Source organism: Canis lupus, chromosome 4 (assembly GCF_011100685.1).
Source record: "Canis lupus familiaris isolate Mischka breed German Shepherd chromosome 4, alternate assembly UU_Cfam_GSD_1.0, whole genome shotgun sequence".
In the NCBI taxonomy this organism is placed as follows: domain Eukaryota; kingdom Metazoa; phylum Chordata; class Mammalia; order Carnivora; family Canidae; genus Canis; species Canis lupus.
In genome coordinates, this window is record NC_049225.1 from 20,162,878 (window position 1) to 20,182,636 (window position 19,759).

Consider the following 19,759-nt stretch of genomic DNA (forward strand, 5'->3'; position numbering starts at 1 on the left):
ACTCCAAGGCTAATAGAAGGGACTAGGAGCAGTTTCAAAAAGCATCTCAATACTCTCCATTTGAATATCTGTGACGTGCATCAGTGTTCTTCTAAGAATCATTAGTCTGAGAATTGCTATGGTGGTTTAGTTACAGAATTGGTCCTAGACTGAGTTCTATGCCATGAATAAGAAAACCAAGCTGCATAAATGCAATTCTGGAAACTAAGGATCTGTCTAAGATGGAAAGTTTGCATTAGGTTGGTAGATGTTGATTCTGAGTAAGTTTGGGGAATAAAAGGATGACCACATTATAATACTGTTCTGTCATTGTTGCCTTGGGAAATGATAGTGAAGATGTTGCAGAGAACTGTCTAAAATGTATTGTGGCCTATTGATGAAGTTAGAAGAAGAAAATTTGCTTGGGAAAGTGGAAAAACAATCATAAAGAAACACTTGCCTATTGATAGCCATCTATATCTGTAGTCTGGGGACAGAGGAATCAAAATGATCAGTTTTATCATTCCCATATTAGCCTGTACATATGAAGGGGAAGAAAATTATTTCTTCTGAAGAGTATGCATCTGTTTTTGTTTTATTTTGCTTTGAAAACTTTTAGATCTGAAAGTTGGACTCTTACCCATTTTATTCCTAGCAAATGAAGAACAGCAACCTTTTAGAACATGTGTGTGGTCTAACCTCATTCCACTATGCTGAGCATGGAAATAAATCAGAGGTCCTTGAACAATGAATATTGACTATAGACAATTTCCTCCCCAGAACTCAAACTTATAAATTAACGTTTTAGAATATGGGTTTTCTTTGACATATCTACCACTTTGTATTATCATAACTGTAATATTTCAGCATTTACCTTCTAACTCATTTTATATAACATTTCTAAATAGCAATTAACATTTGCTTGTTGATTCTTAGAACATTGTGTGACACAAAGGTTCATATTTATCTGGCTAGCTTTCTAAACTGACAGTGAAGTTTCTTTGAATTGATGATAAGTTGAATTGACACGAGAGGTACCCAGCCTCTAGATTTTAGGCTACATTATTCCTTATTTTGAAGTGTATCATTCACCACCAGTGGATCTTCAGTGGACAACAATAAACATAAATGGTTTAGGATAGCAAGGTGAATCTGAGAAGTCAAAGGAACATAGGATCACAAAATATAATAATGAATGTTTCCTGACCAATTATTTTAATTCACACATGACTTAACATGATTTTCTTTACCCAGTATATATTTGGTAACTGTTAATTTCTAAACACACACACACACACACACACACACACACACAGAGTCTTATTTCAGCTTTCCTCCTTGACCTCATTTCTCTGGAAACATTCCCATCACTTTATTCTGCTCATTCCCCCCAACACACTTTTTAAATTAATGCTTCTTTAAAACTGTCTGTGGTTCCCAGATACTGCCAAAAGAAAAAAATATGCACCTAATTCTTGCTATACTTTTTGTTCCTCTAATCTTCTTCTCTAAGCTGCTTAGTCCTTTCTTCTACCTAAAGCATACCTCTTTCATCTCTTACTATGAACTCTTTATGAAAATCCTATTTTTGGGATCCCTGGGTGGCTCAGCGGTTTGGCGCCTGCCTTTGGCCCAGGGTGCGATCCTGGAGTCCCGGGATCGAGTCCCGCGTCGGGCTCCTGGCATGGAGCCTGCTTCTCCCTCCTCCTTTGTCTCTGCCTCTCTCTCTGTCTATCATAAATAAATAAATAAATCTTTAAAAAAAAAAAAAAGAAAATCCTATTTTGTGAGTCTTGCCATCATTCCTTTTCTAATAAGAATTCCACACAGCCATTGACCTTAGGTTGCTTATTTGGGGCACAGTAGAACCTTGGGATAGTGAAGTATCCCCATGTCATCTGCCATAGGCCCACCCAGGATACACCAGTTATAATCTCCCTAAGAGCTGGAATTGGTGGATGTCTTAATCATTGCTGCACCCCTGTTGTGTCTGGCACAGAGTAGGTACAGAATATGTGCTGAATTAGTACATGGTTATGGGATTTACATTAGTTTCATATAAAATAATGAGACTTTCGACCAAATAGAAAATTTTGGATTTGTGGCCTATCTATGGAAAATATCTCACTTGACTATATAGATTCTGATTATGCCTAATTATGGATACTACCCTATGATAATAATCCATTTCACTCAATAGATTAAAAAGATGAAAACATTGAAAGTAAGCGAAACTCTGGTGTTAACTGAATGTCAGTTTCAGACAGAAAAACATTCTCTCCTTTGGGCACAGACATCACTTACAAGCATCTGATGCAAAAACTGCTGCTTTTACTGACAAAGGGATAAGGCAAGGGGAAAGGGAGATTGCAGCATAAATTCAGTCCTGGGAATTCAAAGCCTGTGTCCACCAGCAGTAGATCAGTAGGACAACCTTTCTGCAAACAGTGAAGAAAGCACTTAAATTTAATTCCTACATATTGCTTTTATTTGCAAATTTCTTTACAAAATCTGAGTCCCATCAGTTGTGACTTGGAATGACAATCTTGATTTATGTGTAATCAGGGTAGTTATCCTTGTGATAACCAACTTTTAGTTGCAAAGCACTACAAAAAGAGGTCAATTTCTTCTTTGGGGATGGTATACATCTTTGGTAACCGCTCAGGAATAAAGATTCAGTGCTTTAGCAACAGGCGACGTACCCCTGTCACACAACTGTATGGTTTCCAACTGCATGTTCCTGTTTCCCATTTCCCAAATATTTGTGAAACCTTTATGGGAATTCCTTGATTTACAGCATTCTTATTTTGTTGCTGATTTGCAATTTATACATTATATACTTGGTAAATTAAACAAGTATGTCTAAAAAAATTTTTTTTTCTCCCAGTATCCCTTTGAATTTATTGAGTGGGACTATTTCTCCTGCTCTAGCAATATCAAACCTAAGGCAGTCAGTCTCAAAACAGTTTTGGCCCATCTAGTTCTTTAAGGTTCTATGGTAACTTTGTTGTGAAATAGTCTTGACTCAGTAGCACAAAATTTCCAGTCCTTGTAGTAACCAACACTGTAATCCTTATTCAGAAATATAACACCACACACAAATACTCCCATCCATACCCCCACGCTGCAGAGACTGTTATAAATGGTGAACCTAAAGCCAGGAAGGGAAGTATGGCCAGCTTCTCTCTTTTTTGCTTCATCCTCCCCCGCTTTACTACACTGTTCCATACTCCCTTTTCCAGCCACAGAGAGACAAAATCTGACCCCATAGTGGCTTTGTCTTGTATGTGGCCCATGTGTGCAGGATGGAACCTATCACAAGTCCTCTGCCCTGACACAATGCAGCTTGCCCAGTGACAAAAAGCTGCCTCACTCCTCGCTTTAGCTCTTTTAGGCAGGAGTCAGATATTAACCCATTGTAGAAAACAAAACAAGCTCTCCAGATGGATCCATTTAATCTCCCTTGCTGAGCTTAAAGTGAAGGCAGGTACCCTTGGAGTAGAGGAGGAGGTAGGAGCTGCAGAGACACAATAACTTTTTCCAAAGTCCTCTCACTGGATCTTCCTCCTTGCTTCTTTGTAGAGGAGGAGGTGAGGGGTTTAGATGGTCTAGCCTGTCTGTAAGCACCTGCTTTTGAAATTTCTGGGGAATAGTTTGTCTGCCAATTCACTTGTTTTTTTTATATCTAGCCCATCTTTGTGCCTCGATAAAAACTTCCAGTTAAGATCTGGTTGCTACTGTGTCCTCAGTACCTAGTTATGAGTAGTATTTTTTAAATAACTCAGTGAGTGTTCTGTTTCCATCACCTCCCAATTTGCTATACTGATAAAATAATAAATATATAACCAATATGCATACCTTTATAGTAAGACAAAATGTGCATATTTTCATCATAGTGCTTCTGTAGTTCCTTGGATCAAATCAATTCAAATATTTATAAACTCCGTAAAGTCAGGCCGCAACTTGGTCAAATCAAGTTTGGAATACATGGAGACAATGTGGTATTTATATTCTCAGGCAGGCACTTGAGGCCTCATATATATCATCCATTGTATTCCTGAAGGTTAAGTATAATCATAACTTACCACTATGTATAATAACCCTTCTTTGGGAAAATTACTTCATACTTTCAAAATAGAATTTCAGGAATTCATCTCTCCCTATAATAACTCTGACAATCTATTTAGCCAGGAAGTTACCAGCCCTTACATGTCTGGCAGAAGCTTCAGGAAAGATGCTTTAATTTAGAGCAAGAGCTCCATTAGACAATGACTAGAGGTGGTATGGAAAGAACTGGGGGGAAAAAAAAGGAAAGGACTAGGAATTTGGGGACTTAAATAAAATAAGATGAGAAGCCGTAGAAGGCTAAGACATCCCTCGTGCCACCCTCACAAAAACTCTGAGGTTTCCTGAACTTTAGGATCAGTGTGTGAGGTTTGAGAACTATGTGAATTATTCTGTTTGGATGTAATTTTCAAAATAATAAAGCCTCTATTTAACACCTACTTCATATGTAAGGGAATAAAATGACTCATTGGTTTTAATCCTCAATATCCCAGAAAATAAACAAATGTGTTAAAAAGAAAAATAATATATAATCAGAAGCATAAATGCAATTCAAGAAAGAAGAAATATATATTCTTCATGTGATTTTAAACTGGCAAGTCTTCTCGGCCTTTTGGCTAAGATCAAGTGTAAACTGGCAAGACTAAAATATTTCACATTTGGGAGATCATTAAATGTATTTATGGAAAATATAGTCATTGTGTGAAGTATTAGATTGAATCATATGAAATTCTATATTTTTGACCTACAAAAAGGTCAGCCTCATATAGTTTGGTCTACTAGGTAGCTGGAAGCTTTGTCAACTTTTTAAAAAATTCCTATAATATATAAAATAGTCTTAATACTTTTAAACTAGGTTTCAAATTAATGGAAGTGGACAATTTTTTACTTTAACTGGTTTGAATTATCTGATTAAAAATTAATAAGCTAACTGAAGATTAATCATTTTCTCTACCCTGAAGAGCTGTGGGTTTATTTTGCTTACCCACTGTGAGATGTGGCCAAGAAAGGAGGATTTAAAATTGGGTTCAAGAAATTGAAACCAAGAAACACCTGATTTCTGTATTTCTGTTTCCTAAGTTCCAATTCTACACAAATTCAGGTGATAATATGTATAAGATAATAACTAAAGGGCATGAGTAATGTGATTTAATAGCTTGAGAATACATTTTATGAGTCCTGAATGCAATCACTCTGCGTAAGACTGGAGGCAGATGTGTATCATCCATGTACTTCCGAATTCTATTTCAGGAACATCCTAGTGCTGTCTCCATGGTGCTCACCTAAATTATGAAATTGTGGTTAACTAGAGTCACAAGCTTAACAGAAGGTCTTACCTTCAGCCCAAAGCCATGGCTCAGGAGTCCTCAAAGATGCAGTTGGAACAAGTGATTGCCCCCATGTCATCCATGTATTCACTCATTCTTCAGATACTCACTGAGCATCTGCCACAAGGCAGACACCATTCCATGTTCTGTTGATATAGTGAGAAGCAAGATAAACAAGATCTTTGCACTTGTGGAGCTAACATTCTAACCCTTAGAGATATTCAGTCGCTCAATCAATAAACAAACAAGAAATATACTAGATAGTAACCAGTACTGTGCAGAGAATTTGAATGGAGAGTTCATTTACATGAAGTGGACTGGGAAGGCTGCTTTAAGGAGGTGACATTTAAGCTTGATAGTATTCAGCAGGGAGAAGGAATGACAGGAATTCAGGACAAGTCCTAGATTCAGAGTTTAACTTGGTACACTCAAAGTGTGGTCTGAGGTCCTGTGGCAATCTGTAAGCTATCACCTCTCCACCTTGACATAAGTACAGAAACTGAGAGTAACCATTAAGAAATCTTCATAGCAATTTGACAGAAAAATTTTATTTACCTATTAAATATAATAATTTTGCATGCCTCCTAAATTACATTTTTGCTATGAATTCATTTTTATTTTACTTTATAAAACTATGCATTGGAAATTTTTTAAAACCTGGTTTTCACCAAAAATAGTGTGAGAAACACTGGCTTAACTACTCAACAATTGGATGAATAGTGGCATGATTTCCTGATTTGGGGAAGAGCAGGGTAAGAACATTTCTGGGAGACAGAAACAAAATGTGTATTGTTTGGATGATGCTAAGTTTGAGATGTCCATTGGGTGCCCAAGCCATGATATAGAATCAATCACTGGGCATATGAGTCTCATGATGTACAGTAGATCATTGAGTATATGAGTTTTGAGGAAAGCTCAGGCTTGAAGATATGGATTTGGGTCATCAGCATACAGAAGATAATGAAGCTGTGAAATGGGATGAGACCACCTACCTAGGACTAGGAGCTAGGAAAGGAGACTGATAAGGATCAGCTTAAGAAAGAAAGGGAAAACCAATATGGTGTTGTGAAAACAAACAGAAGAAAATATTTCAAAAAGGAGGAAGTAGCCATCTTTGCCTAATGCTGCTGAGGGGTCAGGTAAGAAAAGATTAGTAGCAATTGGATTTGGCAAATTTGGAGACCCTGACAATCTCAGTGGAACAGTGAGAACACAAGCCTCATTGGAGTATATTAGCAAAAGAGTGGGTAACAAGGAAATTATCCTGTAACAATACAAAATTACTTCAGGTAGGTTTGTTGTGGTAGGCGTAGAGAGATGCAATGAAGATGATGTGAAGTAAAAGATTTATTCAAGACAGGTTTCATCAAGTATACAGATGGGAACGTGCAGAATAGATAGGAAGTTGGTAATGGAGGCATGCATCAGAATGCAGTTCAGAATAGTTTTTCCATATTACCAGATAAGAAGTTCTACATATTGAAATGGACATTAATACTAGAAATGGAAATTACATTCCATCTTCATTTCTCTACAGGATGCTACTGGGGCTCCATACTCAAGGTGAGGAATCAGGATTCACTAAGGCAGTTTGGGATTATAGTAGAGACATTGACATCTCCTTTAGTGCTCCATGGTGAGGAACTGGAAATGGAATATGTTTGGTTTATTGGGTTTCCATGATATATATTTAATATCTGAATCTAAAAAGTTCCATCCTCAAATTATACTCATAGTCATCCTCTTTCTCACCCATAGAACTGAAATTGAAACATATTTGCCATTTTGACAGGAGTACAAAATTTCAAGCTTTGAGCAGAGGCTGATGAATGAAATAGAGTTTCGCTTGGAACGTACCCCTGTTGATGAATCAGATGATGAAATCCAACATGATGAGATCCCCACGGGCAAGTGTATTGCTCCCATCTTTGACAAAAGACTTAAGCATTTCCGGGTTACAGAAGGCTCTCCAGTGACATTTACTTGCAAAATTGTTGGAATACCAGTTCCAAAGGTAGGAGAAGATGACCAGTTGGTTGCCCAACCAACAACACAGAGCTGTAGACGGTGCCTTAATGAAAGTTTTGTCAGATTCTAGGGAAGTATCTACAGAGGGAATAAAAACTACTGCCAGAAAACTAACAAAGCCTAGATAATTTTACTAAAAAGAGAGAGTCAGAGATAGGATCATTAAATAATTAGGCCAAAAATAAATCAGATTTATGGGTAAGTTAGAATTTTAATACAAGTTTAAAATAAACTTCTTAGTCATGATCTTCCATTTTGGGCTATTGATTCTCTCAACCACCAAACTCACCAAACTGATATTTTTCTTTTTACTTAACATTTATTGAATACCCACAAAGTGCCTGTTGTTGCACAAAGTGAGCTATATTTGTATTATGACTATTAGGTTGGTAAATGCTGAAAATGTCATATCGTTATTACTGGCTGCTGAAAAATCTTATGAGTCACCAGATTTTTTTGGCAGTCAGCTGAAAGAAGGATTTACACCTGGTATGGCTGTGGTAGGGGATCTCTCTGCTCTACTTTCAAAAACATTAGCATGGTGTTATCATGTATGGTTAGGTAACCAGGAAATGTGAAGAAGAACAGCTGCAGCCAGTATTTTAACCCCCTATCTTTGAGATATCTCCTTGATACATGCAGAATTCAACATGAAAAATATACTTACTTAAATTTTAGCCAGATGAGAAATTTAACAAGTGACTCCTGGCTTCCTTCCACTTGGTATAATAAACCATACTATCCTTTCAAGTAAGGTGAGCTATTGTAGACTCTCAGATCTGTGACTGCAGAAGACTTGAGCTTGTAAACAGGATAATGGGGGGGGGGGGGCGGAATTCACACTCCTGGCTTTCATTATTTTGCCTCTGAAGACATGTCTGGTCCTTGGGGTGGCTTTTTAAGTAATTATGAAGTACAATAGAAACAGTCAAAAGCTTGATCTTGATCCTAAATTATACAGAATTTTTGACTTATGTATTGTGTATGTACAAGTGCAGGAGCATATTATATAGTCATTTTTAATATATATTTTTCTAAGTGCTTTATAAGGGATGGGGCACTTGTAGAGATGACTATCAGTCCTTGCCTCACCCTACTTCCTACTTCATCATCCTCAAAAGATGTACAGAACAGTGTATGTTCTCCTCGATTAACTCTCATTGCAGGTTTACTGGTTCAAAGATGGGAAGCAGATATCAAAGAGAAATGAGCACTGCAAAATGAGGCGAGAAGGAGATGGGACGTGCTCTCTGCACATCGACTCCACCACCAGTGATGACGATGGCAACTACACTATCATGGCTGCCAACCCCCAGGTGGAGAAGCAGGGTTCTGCGCTGTGCTGCACTCTGAGGAAGGAGAACTTGATGTCATTGTGAATGAGACCTTGAGAAGTGCCAATTACTAAGGATTGCTGAGGAAAATGAATGAGAAGCATTGTGATTGTGTGTAACTAGAGCACAGTATCACAGCTTAAAAGACCAGTTAGCCATTGATGGGTCACTCAACCCTTCAGCCTTTGTCAAAGGAGATTTGTAGTATCTGTTCACTATATCCCAGATGTATTGGGCTAAATCATATGGTTATCAACTCATTCACTCTCTTGAAGAGTCTATAAATCATTCTACCAAAGAATGATTTGTTTTGTTCTTTAGAAAATAAGCAAATTACTCCAAAAACACTTGTCAATATTCCTCAAAATCATAATGTCTTTTTTTTTTTTTTTTTGGTAAAAGTTGGAAAGCCATAATATTTCACTTTCCTTTTCTGAATGAGATCAAGACTTAAAATTCCCCTAAAAGTCATGGTGGCAGAATAAATATCTTCAACCACGATTAGAATACAAACTATAGAACTATAATTTCTATTCTCACCCATTCTTCTTATTAAAAATGTTAGTTTTGAGGATAATCTCTATTAAGAAAAGTATAAAATACTTGGCCACAGTCTCTGCATGTGGCTGCAGATAATGTTAAGTGCACAAGAATTCAGATTTGTTTACATCTGTGCTCTATTCATTTCTCAGCTCAAAATGAAAGTCTCCATAATATTCTTTAAATTCCTCCCTGGAATATTAACAGTGATCTAAGGAGTCATATTTTATTGTTTTCATTCCCACCCCCAAGTTTTTGTCCTCAGAATAGTTAGCAAAAGGTTCATAATGCTCCAGTCCAGAAAAAAATTCATATAAATTGAAAAAAAATGTGGAAATCTCTTATTTTTGTTTCTCAGGGGAGAATCAGCTGTTCAGGCCACTTGATGGTCCAAAGTTTGCCCATTCGCAGTCGACTAACATCTGCTGGTCAGTCTCACAGGTAAAGACAGTAAGAATCTCCCTTCTCTAGCTCCTCCCAAACATCCGCCCACCACAATAAACATCAAAGTATTGGTCTACAAATTGTTACATAAAGTGCAGTTCTGCACCTGTAGCATCAACATTCCTTGGGAGCCTGTTGTAAATGTGGAATCCCAAGCCCCACCCCAGACCTACTGAATCAGAAAGCGCATTATAGGGCAGCTCGGGTGGCTCAGAGGTTTAGCGCCGCCTTCAGCCCAGGGCGCGATCCTGGAGACCCGGAATCGAATCCCACGTCGGGCTCCCGGTGCATGGAGCCTGTTTCTCCCTCTGCCTGTGTCTCTGCCTCTCTCTCCCCTTTCTGTGTATTCTCATGAATAAATAAATAAAATCTTGAAAAGAAATAAAGTACATTATAATAAGATCCCTAGGTGATTTGTGAGCACATTACATTTGAGATGCAGTGGTCTGTCATATACTCTTAATGGCTCAAAATTTGTAACCATCAGTAGCACCTGTGCAGATAATATATAAACCAGAATCTTTGAATTAAATTACCATATTTTCTTTAATAAAACAGAAACTGGGGACGCCTGAGTGGCTCAGCAGTTGAGGATCTCTGCCTTTGGCTCAGGGTGTGATCCTGGAGTCTCAGGATCAAGTCCCACATCGGGCTCCCTGTGGGAGCCTGCTTCTCCCTCTGCCTATGTCTCTGCCTCTCTCTGTGTGTTTCTCGTGAATAAATAAAATCTTTTAAGAAATAATACAACAGAAACTGTTAATGGGTATATGTATATAGGTCAAATATTTTTGTTGTTGTCCCCGGTATAACAATTGTCTCTAATATAGCAATTGGCTTTATTCCTCTCTGATTTTACTAACCGTTAAGAATTAAGAGCCTGGCTTCCCCTTGAGTCTTATGGTGCCATGAAGTCTTAGCAAAGCATTCCATAGTTGCTGACATGGATAAATTATATTTGACTTACCAAAGGAGCAAAAATAGTGACCCATGGTTCAGATACAGTATTTCATCACTGCTGCAACTATACCTTCTTCTTCATTTTTTTTCCTCAGGAACAGCTGTTACTGTTGGTCAGTCTTAACCAGTTTAAGTTCATGACCATCTTTAATGGTCTGCCATAATTTATAGCCAGGTTAAATTTTATTACTGAGACACAGGGATTGCAGCTGCCTTGTTCTGGGTAATAAACAGGACTTGTCTTTTGGCTCTCATTTGAGATTCAGCTTGAATACTGATTTATTTGTTTATTTTGAAACTTTTGAACAACTGGTCAAAGCCAAGGCAAGGGGAGCTGAGCTACTTAACCCAGAATGACTTCAGAGAGAAAGAAGCTAAAGCCTGTTTATTTTATTACAGATCTCATAAGATAATCCTACAGTGTATGAGATGCTTACCACTTTGCTTTTTTACATAAGCTTCACACCATTATTTATTATTTTATTATTTGTTTACAACCTCCTTCCTCACCCCACCCCCAAAATATCTGTTCTCTGGACTCTATAACCAGGCCTAAATGCTTGCTGTTTTAAGTTTATAGATTGGAGGTTTTTTTGTTTTGTTTTGTTTTGTTTAGATTGGAGGTTTTTTAAAGATTTCATTTATTTATTCATGAGAGACACAGAGACCTAGGCAGAGGGAGAGGCAGGCTCCCTGTGGGGAGCCCAATGTGGGACTTAATCGCAGGACCCTGGGATCACACCCTGAGCCAAAGGCAGACACTCAACCACTGAGACACCCAAGGGCCCCTATAGATTGGTTTCTATGTTTAATGCCTGAACATGCTTGTTTTTATAGAGGAAGGTCCCGAGTACAAGAAAGAGACAAAGAGCCCCTACAGGAACGCTTTTTCCGACCGCATTTCCTGCAGGCTCCTGGGGATATGGTAGCTCACGAGGGGCGCCTCTGTCGGTTGGACTGTAAGGTAGACTCTAATACCTATCCTTGGTTCCAGCTCTGTTCACATTTTGCATTTGTTTTTTGTTTTTTGTTTTTTTTTTACTTATTTTTGTCTGTATTCGTTTTGTGTCTTGTTTTGTTTAGCGAAAGGGGGACTGGGGAAGGGAGAAAGATCACTTCTTTTCTCACAAGGCTTTTTCAGAGCATTTAATACCCGTCAAAAGAATTTCATGGAATTTTTAAGTCTCTATATCTTAATAAAATTACATTGGTATTGTATCAAGTTAACTCTTCATCTGTAAAAGACAACCAAAAAGTGATATAAGTCCCTGGAAAGTCTTTATTACTATAAAGCCAACAGTGTGATTTTTGCATCCTTGATGTGAATTTCTATGATATATATATATAGATTGAAAAAATTAGTCATGAAAAGATGGCTCCACGGTAGTTTATGAAAATGGGAGTTGGTTTCTCAGACTAATCAACATCCACCACCTTTAGCTATTCTACATGCTAATTCTTCAATCAGAAACTATGTTCAGTTGAGGAGCATGAATATCTCTCAATATGAAGAGAAATTTAAGTCACCTCTTCTATCCCAGACAAAGATGCAGAATGCTATGGGAATTTTAGATGCTAATTAGTAAAGGTTTGAGATTAAGCATCCGTGGAGTCTACTTCTCTAGGTGGTTCTTACTCTGCCAATGGCTGCCTAAATAATATTTGAGATTGATTGTTACTTCTTCCATCCTACACCCAAAAAGATACCCATTCCAGGTCCCATCCCCAGAGATTCTGATTTAATATAGCAAGTGAACATTGAGATTTTCAAATGCAACCCACATGATTATAACACACAGCAAGGTTTGAGAATTCTAATTTAATGTCTTCCCTTTCCTTGGCTGCCTCTTGCTTATCATGTAAGCAATATATATAAACAATATATATCCAAATATCCTGGCAACAGAGCTGCAGAATGTCTGCAGACACCAAGGGGGATGGCATCCACACCGACAATGTAAGCAAAATATCATCTGTGAAACTAACTCTGCAGGCCTTTTTTATCTATTCATTTAGTTTTTTTTTATTTCTTATTTATGCTAATCTAGAATATATTCATCACTCAAATTTGGGTCAAAATCCTATACAGTTTAAATTAATTTGGCAATTCATCCAGCCCCTCTTGTCCTAATGCCTCTGAGGAGAGGTTTTTATCCACCCCATGATTTTTCTCACTATCTCTGGTGCCAGAAGAGGATGAAGAATTCAACCACCAAATAAATCTGCCTGTCATCGGTCTGTCATTTGCCTCAGCTGTCCTGTTGTTTATTAGGTGAGTGGCTTACCGCCCCCAGAACTGACGTGGCTGCTCAATGGCCAACCTGTGCTACCAGACGCCTCCCACAAGATGTTGGTCAGGGAGACTGGAGTCCACTCTCTGCTCATTGACCCGCTCACCCAACGTGATGCAGGGACCTATACATGCGTTGCTACCAACAAAACCGGCCAGAATTCCTTTAGTCTGGAGCTCACTGTAGTAGGTAAGGTTTGCAGCTGGGACCCCTAACTCCCTTCAAAGTTATTGCCCAAATATGCACAGCCTCTGACACAATTCCTTAGTCCTTTGCCCAAGTTTAATCAAGTTAAACTTTAACCAAGCTTAATCTCAGTTTCTCCTTCGCTGTAGTAAGGACCATATTTTCTACATTGCTTTCAAAGACATATCAGTAAACACATAATGTGGTATGTTGTGCATACAACATGTAATAAATCGGAGTCATTGTAATAGTTAATCAATTAATTAGTATATTGACTACCAATAAATTCAAGTCCCTTGCCCCACAGTTCATCACTCCTGGAACATACCAGGATCTTGCCCCTACCCCAAGCATCTATGCCATTGCTTCACTGATCCTTCTACCTGGAATACCCTTCTTTGCCTAGGAACCTCCTAGTTACTCTCTAAGGCTTAATTCAAATGTCACCCCAGAGGCATATCCTCCTCTGTTTCCATAGCACTTAGAAAAGGAGGGACTCTTTAGAGTACTTGCAACCTTCCTGTAACTGCCTTCCATGTAAACTTTGCCTTCCTGAAGAGACTGTAAGCTTCTAAAGTCAGACATTTTGACTCTTTCTGTATATTTCCAGTTGTCTGACTCGGTGCCTGGAACATGCACGGTGCTCAACAAGTGTTAGTTGATAACTAAACAAACAAACCTTTACCTTAGAAGATTATATAAACAAAACACTGTCATGCCTACAAATAAGGACAACAAGTCATCATCACTTGGTTGATACCAGCCCTCAAGGCAGGGGTCCAGACAGAATTAGATTTCAGAATACACGAATTCTAGTGCTGAACTTGCTCCCATGTTTGGCCCTTACCAGAAACCAGGTGGGGTTCAGCATGCTATCCTCTCTCTAGACTAGTGGCTGCTTACCCCATATATCCTTTTCTTTTTCTCACTAATTTTTTTCTTACCCAACAGAGTAGGAAAAGCTCATTCTACAAGGATGTATTGATTGCAAGCTTTTACTTTTCCCCCACTATTTTGCCAATATTGACTCTGGAATCCTGATATATGAGGTATCTTTGCCTTATCTAGTTCTGGCCCCCTCTCATTAAAAAGTCTCCTTAGAGACCCGGGATCGATTCCCACGTCGGGCTCCTGGTGCATGGAGCCTGCTTCTCTCTGCCTGTGTCTCTGCCTCTTTCTCTCTCTGTGACTATCATAAATAAATAAAAATTAAAAAAAATATTTAAAAAAAATAAAAATAAAAATAAAAAGTCTCCTTAGGAAGCATAATTTGCACTGTAATGTACTTCTGGGACGCCTGACTAACTTACTCAGAGGAGCATGCAACTCTTGGTCTCTGGGTTGTGAGTTCGAGTCCCACTTTGAGTGTAGCTATTATTTGAATAAATAAAACTTAAGAAAAAGTAGTATATTTCTTTTCTGTAGCTATAAACTTCTTCAAAATAAAAGTTGAGGGAAAATTAATATACCTTCTACAAAATAAACTCCTCTAGAAAATAAAAAGCATATATTCAGTACATAAAATCTATTGTTTTTCAAAATTAAAAAAAAAATTTACTGCTGAGAATAAAAGAAACTTCTTAAATTTCACACCCACCATTCGCATCCCCTGTGAGCAACTCAGATCCCTTACCCTCTCATACAATATGCAAAGAGGTTCTCTCATGCCTTTTTAAATCACTTCCAGAGCTTTTGTCAAGGCAATGATCTTCACTTAGAGCTGTGGGAAGTGTTCTGAAGAGGAGGTAAAATGGGTAGGCGCCCACTCTGCTAAATTCCAGGGCTGTAATGAGTTTGAAGCATGGACCCCAGGGTACTTAATATTCAAACAAGGATGGCCCTTCTCTCATTCAGCCAAAGAGGTGAAGAAAGCACCTGTGATCCTAGAGAAACTGCAGAACAGTGGAGTTCCTGAAGGCCACCCGGTGAGGCTGGAGTGCCGAGTGATAGGCATGCCGCCACCCGTGTTCTACTGGAAGAAGGACAACGAGACCATCCCTTTCACTCGAGAGAGAATCAGGTATAGTCTGCTCTCATGTTCAAAGGGACTTCCAAGCTCAGTAGGGCTTGCTGGGCACCCAAATAAGTCTGCTGTCTTTTAAATCTGGCATCTTTCACTCAGCATGATGCATTTGAGTTTCATCTGTGTTATCGTGCATATCAAGAATTTATTCCTTTTTGTTCCTGAAGGGTAGTCCATGTCTCAAAGTTTGGGGTTCTTTTAAAATATTTTATTTATTTACTTCTCAGAAAGAAAGAGAGAGTGCGCACAAGCAGGGGGAGCAGCAGGCAGAGGGAGAAGCAGGCTCCCTGCTGAGCAAGGAGCCTGATGCAGGGCTCAATCACAGGACCCCAGGATCATGACCTGAACCAAAGGCAGATGCTTAACCGACTGAGCCACCTAGGCACCCCGAGTGTCCTAAAGTTTTAAAACTTTAAGTTTTGGGAGGATTAATTAGCAGGGGTTTTTATTTTAAATTCAGTATAGTTAACGTTCAGTGTTACATGAGTTTCAGGTGTACAATATAGTGATTTAACAATTCTATACATTATTAAGTGCTCAAGATAAATTTATCCTATCACCTTTTTCACTCATCCCTCTACTCATCTCCCCTCTGGTGACCATGTGTTTGTTCTCTACAATTAAGAGTCTGGTGTGTGTTTTGGTTTGTCTCTTTTTTCCCTTTGTTCCTTTGTTTTTTCTTAAATTCCACATATGAATGAAATATTATGATATGTCTTTCTCTGGCTGACTTATTTCATTTGGCATTATATCCTCTAGATCCATTCATGTTGTTGCAAATGGTAAGATTTTATTCTTTTATGGCTGAGTAATATTACACACACACACACACACACATCTTCTATATTCGTTCATCAACCTATGGACATATGGATTACTTCCATATCTTGGCTATTGTAAATAGTGCTACAATAAACATGAGGGTATATATATCCTTTCAGATTAGTATTTTTGCTTTCTTTGCACAAAAACCCAGTCAGTAGTGGAATAACTGGATCATACAGTGATTCTGTTTTTTAATTTTTTGAGGAGCCTCCATACTGTTTTCCACAGTGACCATACCAGTTTTTAGTCCCACCAAAAGTGCATTAGGGTTCCTTTTTCTCCATACCCTTGCCAATGCTTATTGTTTCTTGTGTTGGTTTTACCCATTCTGACAGGTGTGAGGTGAAATATCTTATTGTGGTTTTGATTTGCATTTCCCTGATGATGTGATGTTGAGCCTCTTTTCATGTGTCTGTTGGCCATCTGTATGTCTTCCTTGGAGAAATGTCTGCTCATGTCCTCTGCTCATTATTAAATTGGACTATTTGGCTTTTTGTGTGTTGAGTTGTATTAAGTTCTTTATATATTTTGGATACTAACCTTTTATCAGATATGTCATATGCAAATATCTTCTCCCACTCAGTAGGCTATCTTTTAGTTTTGTTGATTGTTTCCTTTGCTGTTCAGAAGCTTTTTATTTTGATGTAGTCCCAATAGCTTATTTTTGCTTTTGTTTTCTTTGCCTCAGGAGATGTATCTAGAAAAATGTTGCTATGGCTAATGTCAGAGAAGTTACTGTCTGTGCTCTCTTCTAGGATTTTTATGGTTTCAGGTCTCATATTATGTCCTTAATCCATTTTGAGTTTATTTTTGCATGTGGTGTTAGAAAGTGGTCCAGTTTCATTCTTTTGCATGTAGCTATCCAGTCTTCCTAACACCATTTGTTGAAGAGACTGTCTTTTCCCCATTGCATATTCTTGCCTCCTGTGTCAAGATTAATTTACCATACAATTGTGGGTTTACTTCTGGGCACTCTATTCTGTTCCATTAACCTATTGGTCTATATTTGTGTCAGCATCATACTGTTTTGATTACTACAGCTTTGTAGTATAACTTTAAATCTGTGATTATGATACCTCCATTTCTGTTTTTCTTTTCAAGATTACTTCAGCTATTTGGGGTTTTCTGTGGTTCCATTCAAATTTTAGGATCATTTGTTCTAGTTCAGTGACAAATGCCATTGGTACTTTGATAGGGATTGCACTAAATCTGTAGATTGCTTTGGATAGTATGGACCTTTTAAGAAAAAGAAAGAAAGAAAGAAAGAAAGAAACAAAGAAAGAAACAAAGAAAGAAACAAAGAAAGAAAGGAAAAGAGAAGAAAAGAAAAAACTGCAGGCCAATATCTCTAATGAACATAGATGCAAAAACCCTCAACAAAATATTAACAAGCTAAATCCAACAATACATTAAAAAAATCATTCACCATGATCAAGTGGGATTTATTCCTGAGTTGCAAGGGTGGTTCAATATTCATAAATCATTCAATGTGATATATCACATAAACAAGAGAAAGAACAAAACCATATGATCATTTCAATAGATGCAGAAAAAGCATTTTACAAAGTACAACTTGTATTCGTGATAAAAATTCTCAACATAATAAAAGCCCATATATGAAAAACCCACAGCAGACACCATAATCAATGGTGAAAAACTGAAAGCTTTTCCCTAAGGTTAAGAATAAGTCAAGGATGTCCACTCTCACTGCGGGCAGACACTCAACCACTGAACCACCCAGGTGCCCTGATAATTACTTTAAGCTGATTGCCCTATCCCTCCCAGTAAGGTCAGGGAGAAGGGAAACACTGCCCTGGTGGATTTGCCCCAAGAATTTTCCTGAGCCCTGAACTGCTCCAGGCTTTTTCTGCCCCCAGATTCAATGGATATGTACTCTTTTTCCTCCAGTATGCACCAGGATACAACAGGCTATGTCTGCCTCCTCATTCAGCCAGCCAAGAAATCCGACGCTGGATGGTACACGTTGTCAGCCAAGAATGAAGCTGGTATCGTGTCGTGCACTGCAAGGTTGGATATATACGGTAGGTATAATGTCTTCAGTGAAACATCTGTGTGTGATAGGCAGCTTTAAAAACATTTTTTTAAGGATAGGCATAATATGTTTCCATAACTGAATTGATTAGATTATATTTAGTGCTTAAACAATGGATTTTTAAAATCATTTCATCCTAATCACCTCAGGGCTTTTGTACACTTTTGCATTTTACTATGAGCTTAAGCTTCTTAAAAAATGTCTTTTAATACTAGAAATTAGAGCTATATCAGAGTTTAACTGTGTTTGTGCTTCTGATCATCCAACATCTCTTGCTGTCTTCTTAATACCATGGGCCACCCACCCATTGGAACTCCCTCTCCACTGCCTGTCATTCCGCCCAGCCAAACCTCCCCCCAGCAGAATTTTCCTGTCCTCATTCATTTGTTAATTCACTCTACAAATATTTATTGTGCCAGTCTCACAACCAGACTTATAATAGAGAGCTGTCCTAATAAAAATATCAAATGGTGTTTGTATACTGACTTGTAATTTACAAAATGGTACCTTTTAGCCCTCCCAAACAAGTATTGCAATTGTTGTCACCCTCATTTAAATGCTGAGGAAATTGAGACTCTGGAAGTTTAAGTATCTAAAGCCAGGATGCAAATCCAGGTTTTTGAATCTTTCCTTTGAGCCATGTTTCTAATTTTCAAAAGAATTTAACAACTTAATCTTTATTAATGTATTTATGTACCCTACTCCTCTCCTCTATACTTTTGACATTAACTGGTATTTTTGGAGACATATTCCTTAATTCAAAAGGGTGATTCTTTTTTTTCCCTCTCCTTTAAATTTTTTTATTTTTAAAAAAATAATGCAATAATTAATAAATTTCTTATTCATTACTGGTTCAACATGATTAACTAGAATAGTAAATAAGAGTCACTGTGCCTAGAATCTGAGGTCCCTGCTATTCATGAGTGCATACTAGGTATACCCCTTTTTTAGGACCATTACGGGAGGGAGCTTGGCCTGCTATTTTCCTCCAATATTTGGAGGAAATATATTAACTTTCTGATTTTTCCCTTATCCTTGGACTTGAAAAGAAATTCAAATGTGAGGGAAGCTGACTCTAATGTTCTTTCCCCTGGTGAGGGAGGGCGAGAGAGAGGCCATTGATATATTTAACCTAACCTAAGTCCCTTATTCATTTCATCCACTTCACCATGACAGAGGGAAATAGGTCTCCAACTAAGAAACTCAGTACCATTAAGCCCTGAAACTGATAAGTCTTGTCCCAATCCTGCCCTCCACTTCCCAGTTCCGTTTTTCTGGGCTCACCTCTCTCGGGCTCCTGTCTCCATTGAGCAGCACCAACAATAGGGTGCTATTTCCTCAGTTGGGACCTGGGAGTGGAAAAGGGGGTTGGAAGAATTAGGCTAAAATCAATCCCCTACTCCCTCACCACCACCACCACCACCACCACCACCACCACCACCACCACCACCACTTCCTGCCTGTCTAAGGGATAGCAGGTAGGGTCCCCTCTCTCATCCAAAGTAGGGCTTCTAACAGAAGAGGTTAAAAGGTATGGAGCAGAGACTGGACTATTCACTGTGGCCTTACTGAGTGCCTACTCTTCAGTGGAATTGCTAGAAGTTTTGTCCTCACTTTCGTAGCTTTCAAAATTTGATCTTATCAATTCAGTCAGAGGTATTTAGACTCTAAAAAACTGAATAAGGAAATCAATAAAGGTCCAGTTT

The 19,759-nt window shown here is 38.2% G+C and overlaps 1 protein-coding gene across 6 annotated transcripts in view; it reads left to right on the plus strand.

Moving 5' to 3' along the window:
- MYPN (myopalladin) overlaps window positions 1–19,759 on the plus strand; it is a 110,080-nt gene that overhangs the window by 81,010 nt on the left and 9,311 nt on the right. For all 6 annotated transcript variants that reach the window (XM_038534108.1, XM_038534106.1, XM_038534105.1 and 3 more), the window contains 7 exons: window positions 7,165–7,386; window positions 8,567–8,716; window positions 9,633–9,715; window positions 11,513–11,639; window positions 12,948–13,155; window positions 15,007–15,172; window positions 17,909–18,042. In XM_038534108.1, coding sequence (XP_038390036.1) covers window positions 7,165–7,386; window positions 8,567–8,716; window positions 9,633–9,715; window positions 11,513–11,639; window positions 12,948–13,155; window positions 15,007–15,172; window positions 17,909–18,042 — 1,090 coding nt within the window. The remainder of the gene's footprint in view (window positions 1–7,164; window positions 7,387–8,566; window positions 8,717–9,632; window positions 9,716–11,512; window positions 11,640–12,947; window positions 13,156–15,006; window positions 15,173–17,908; window positions 18,043–19,759) is intronic.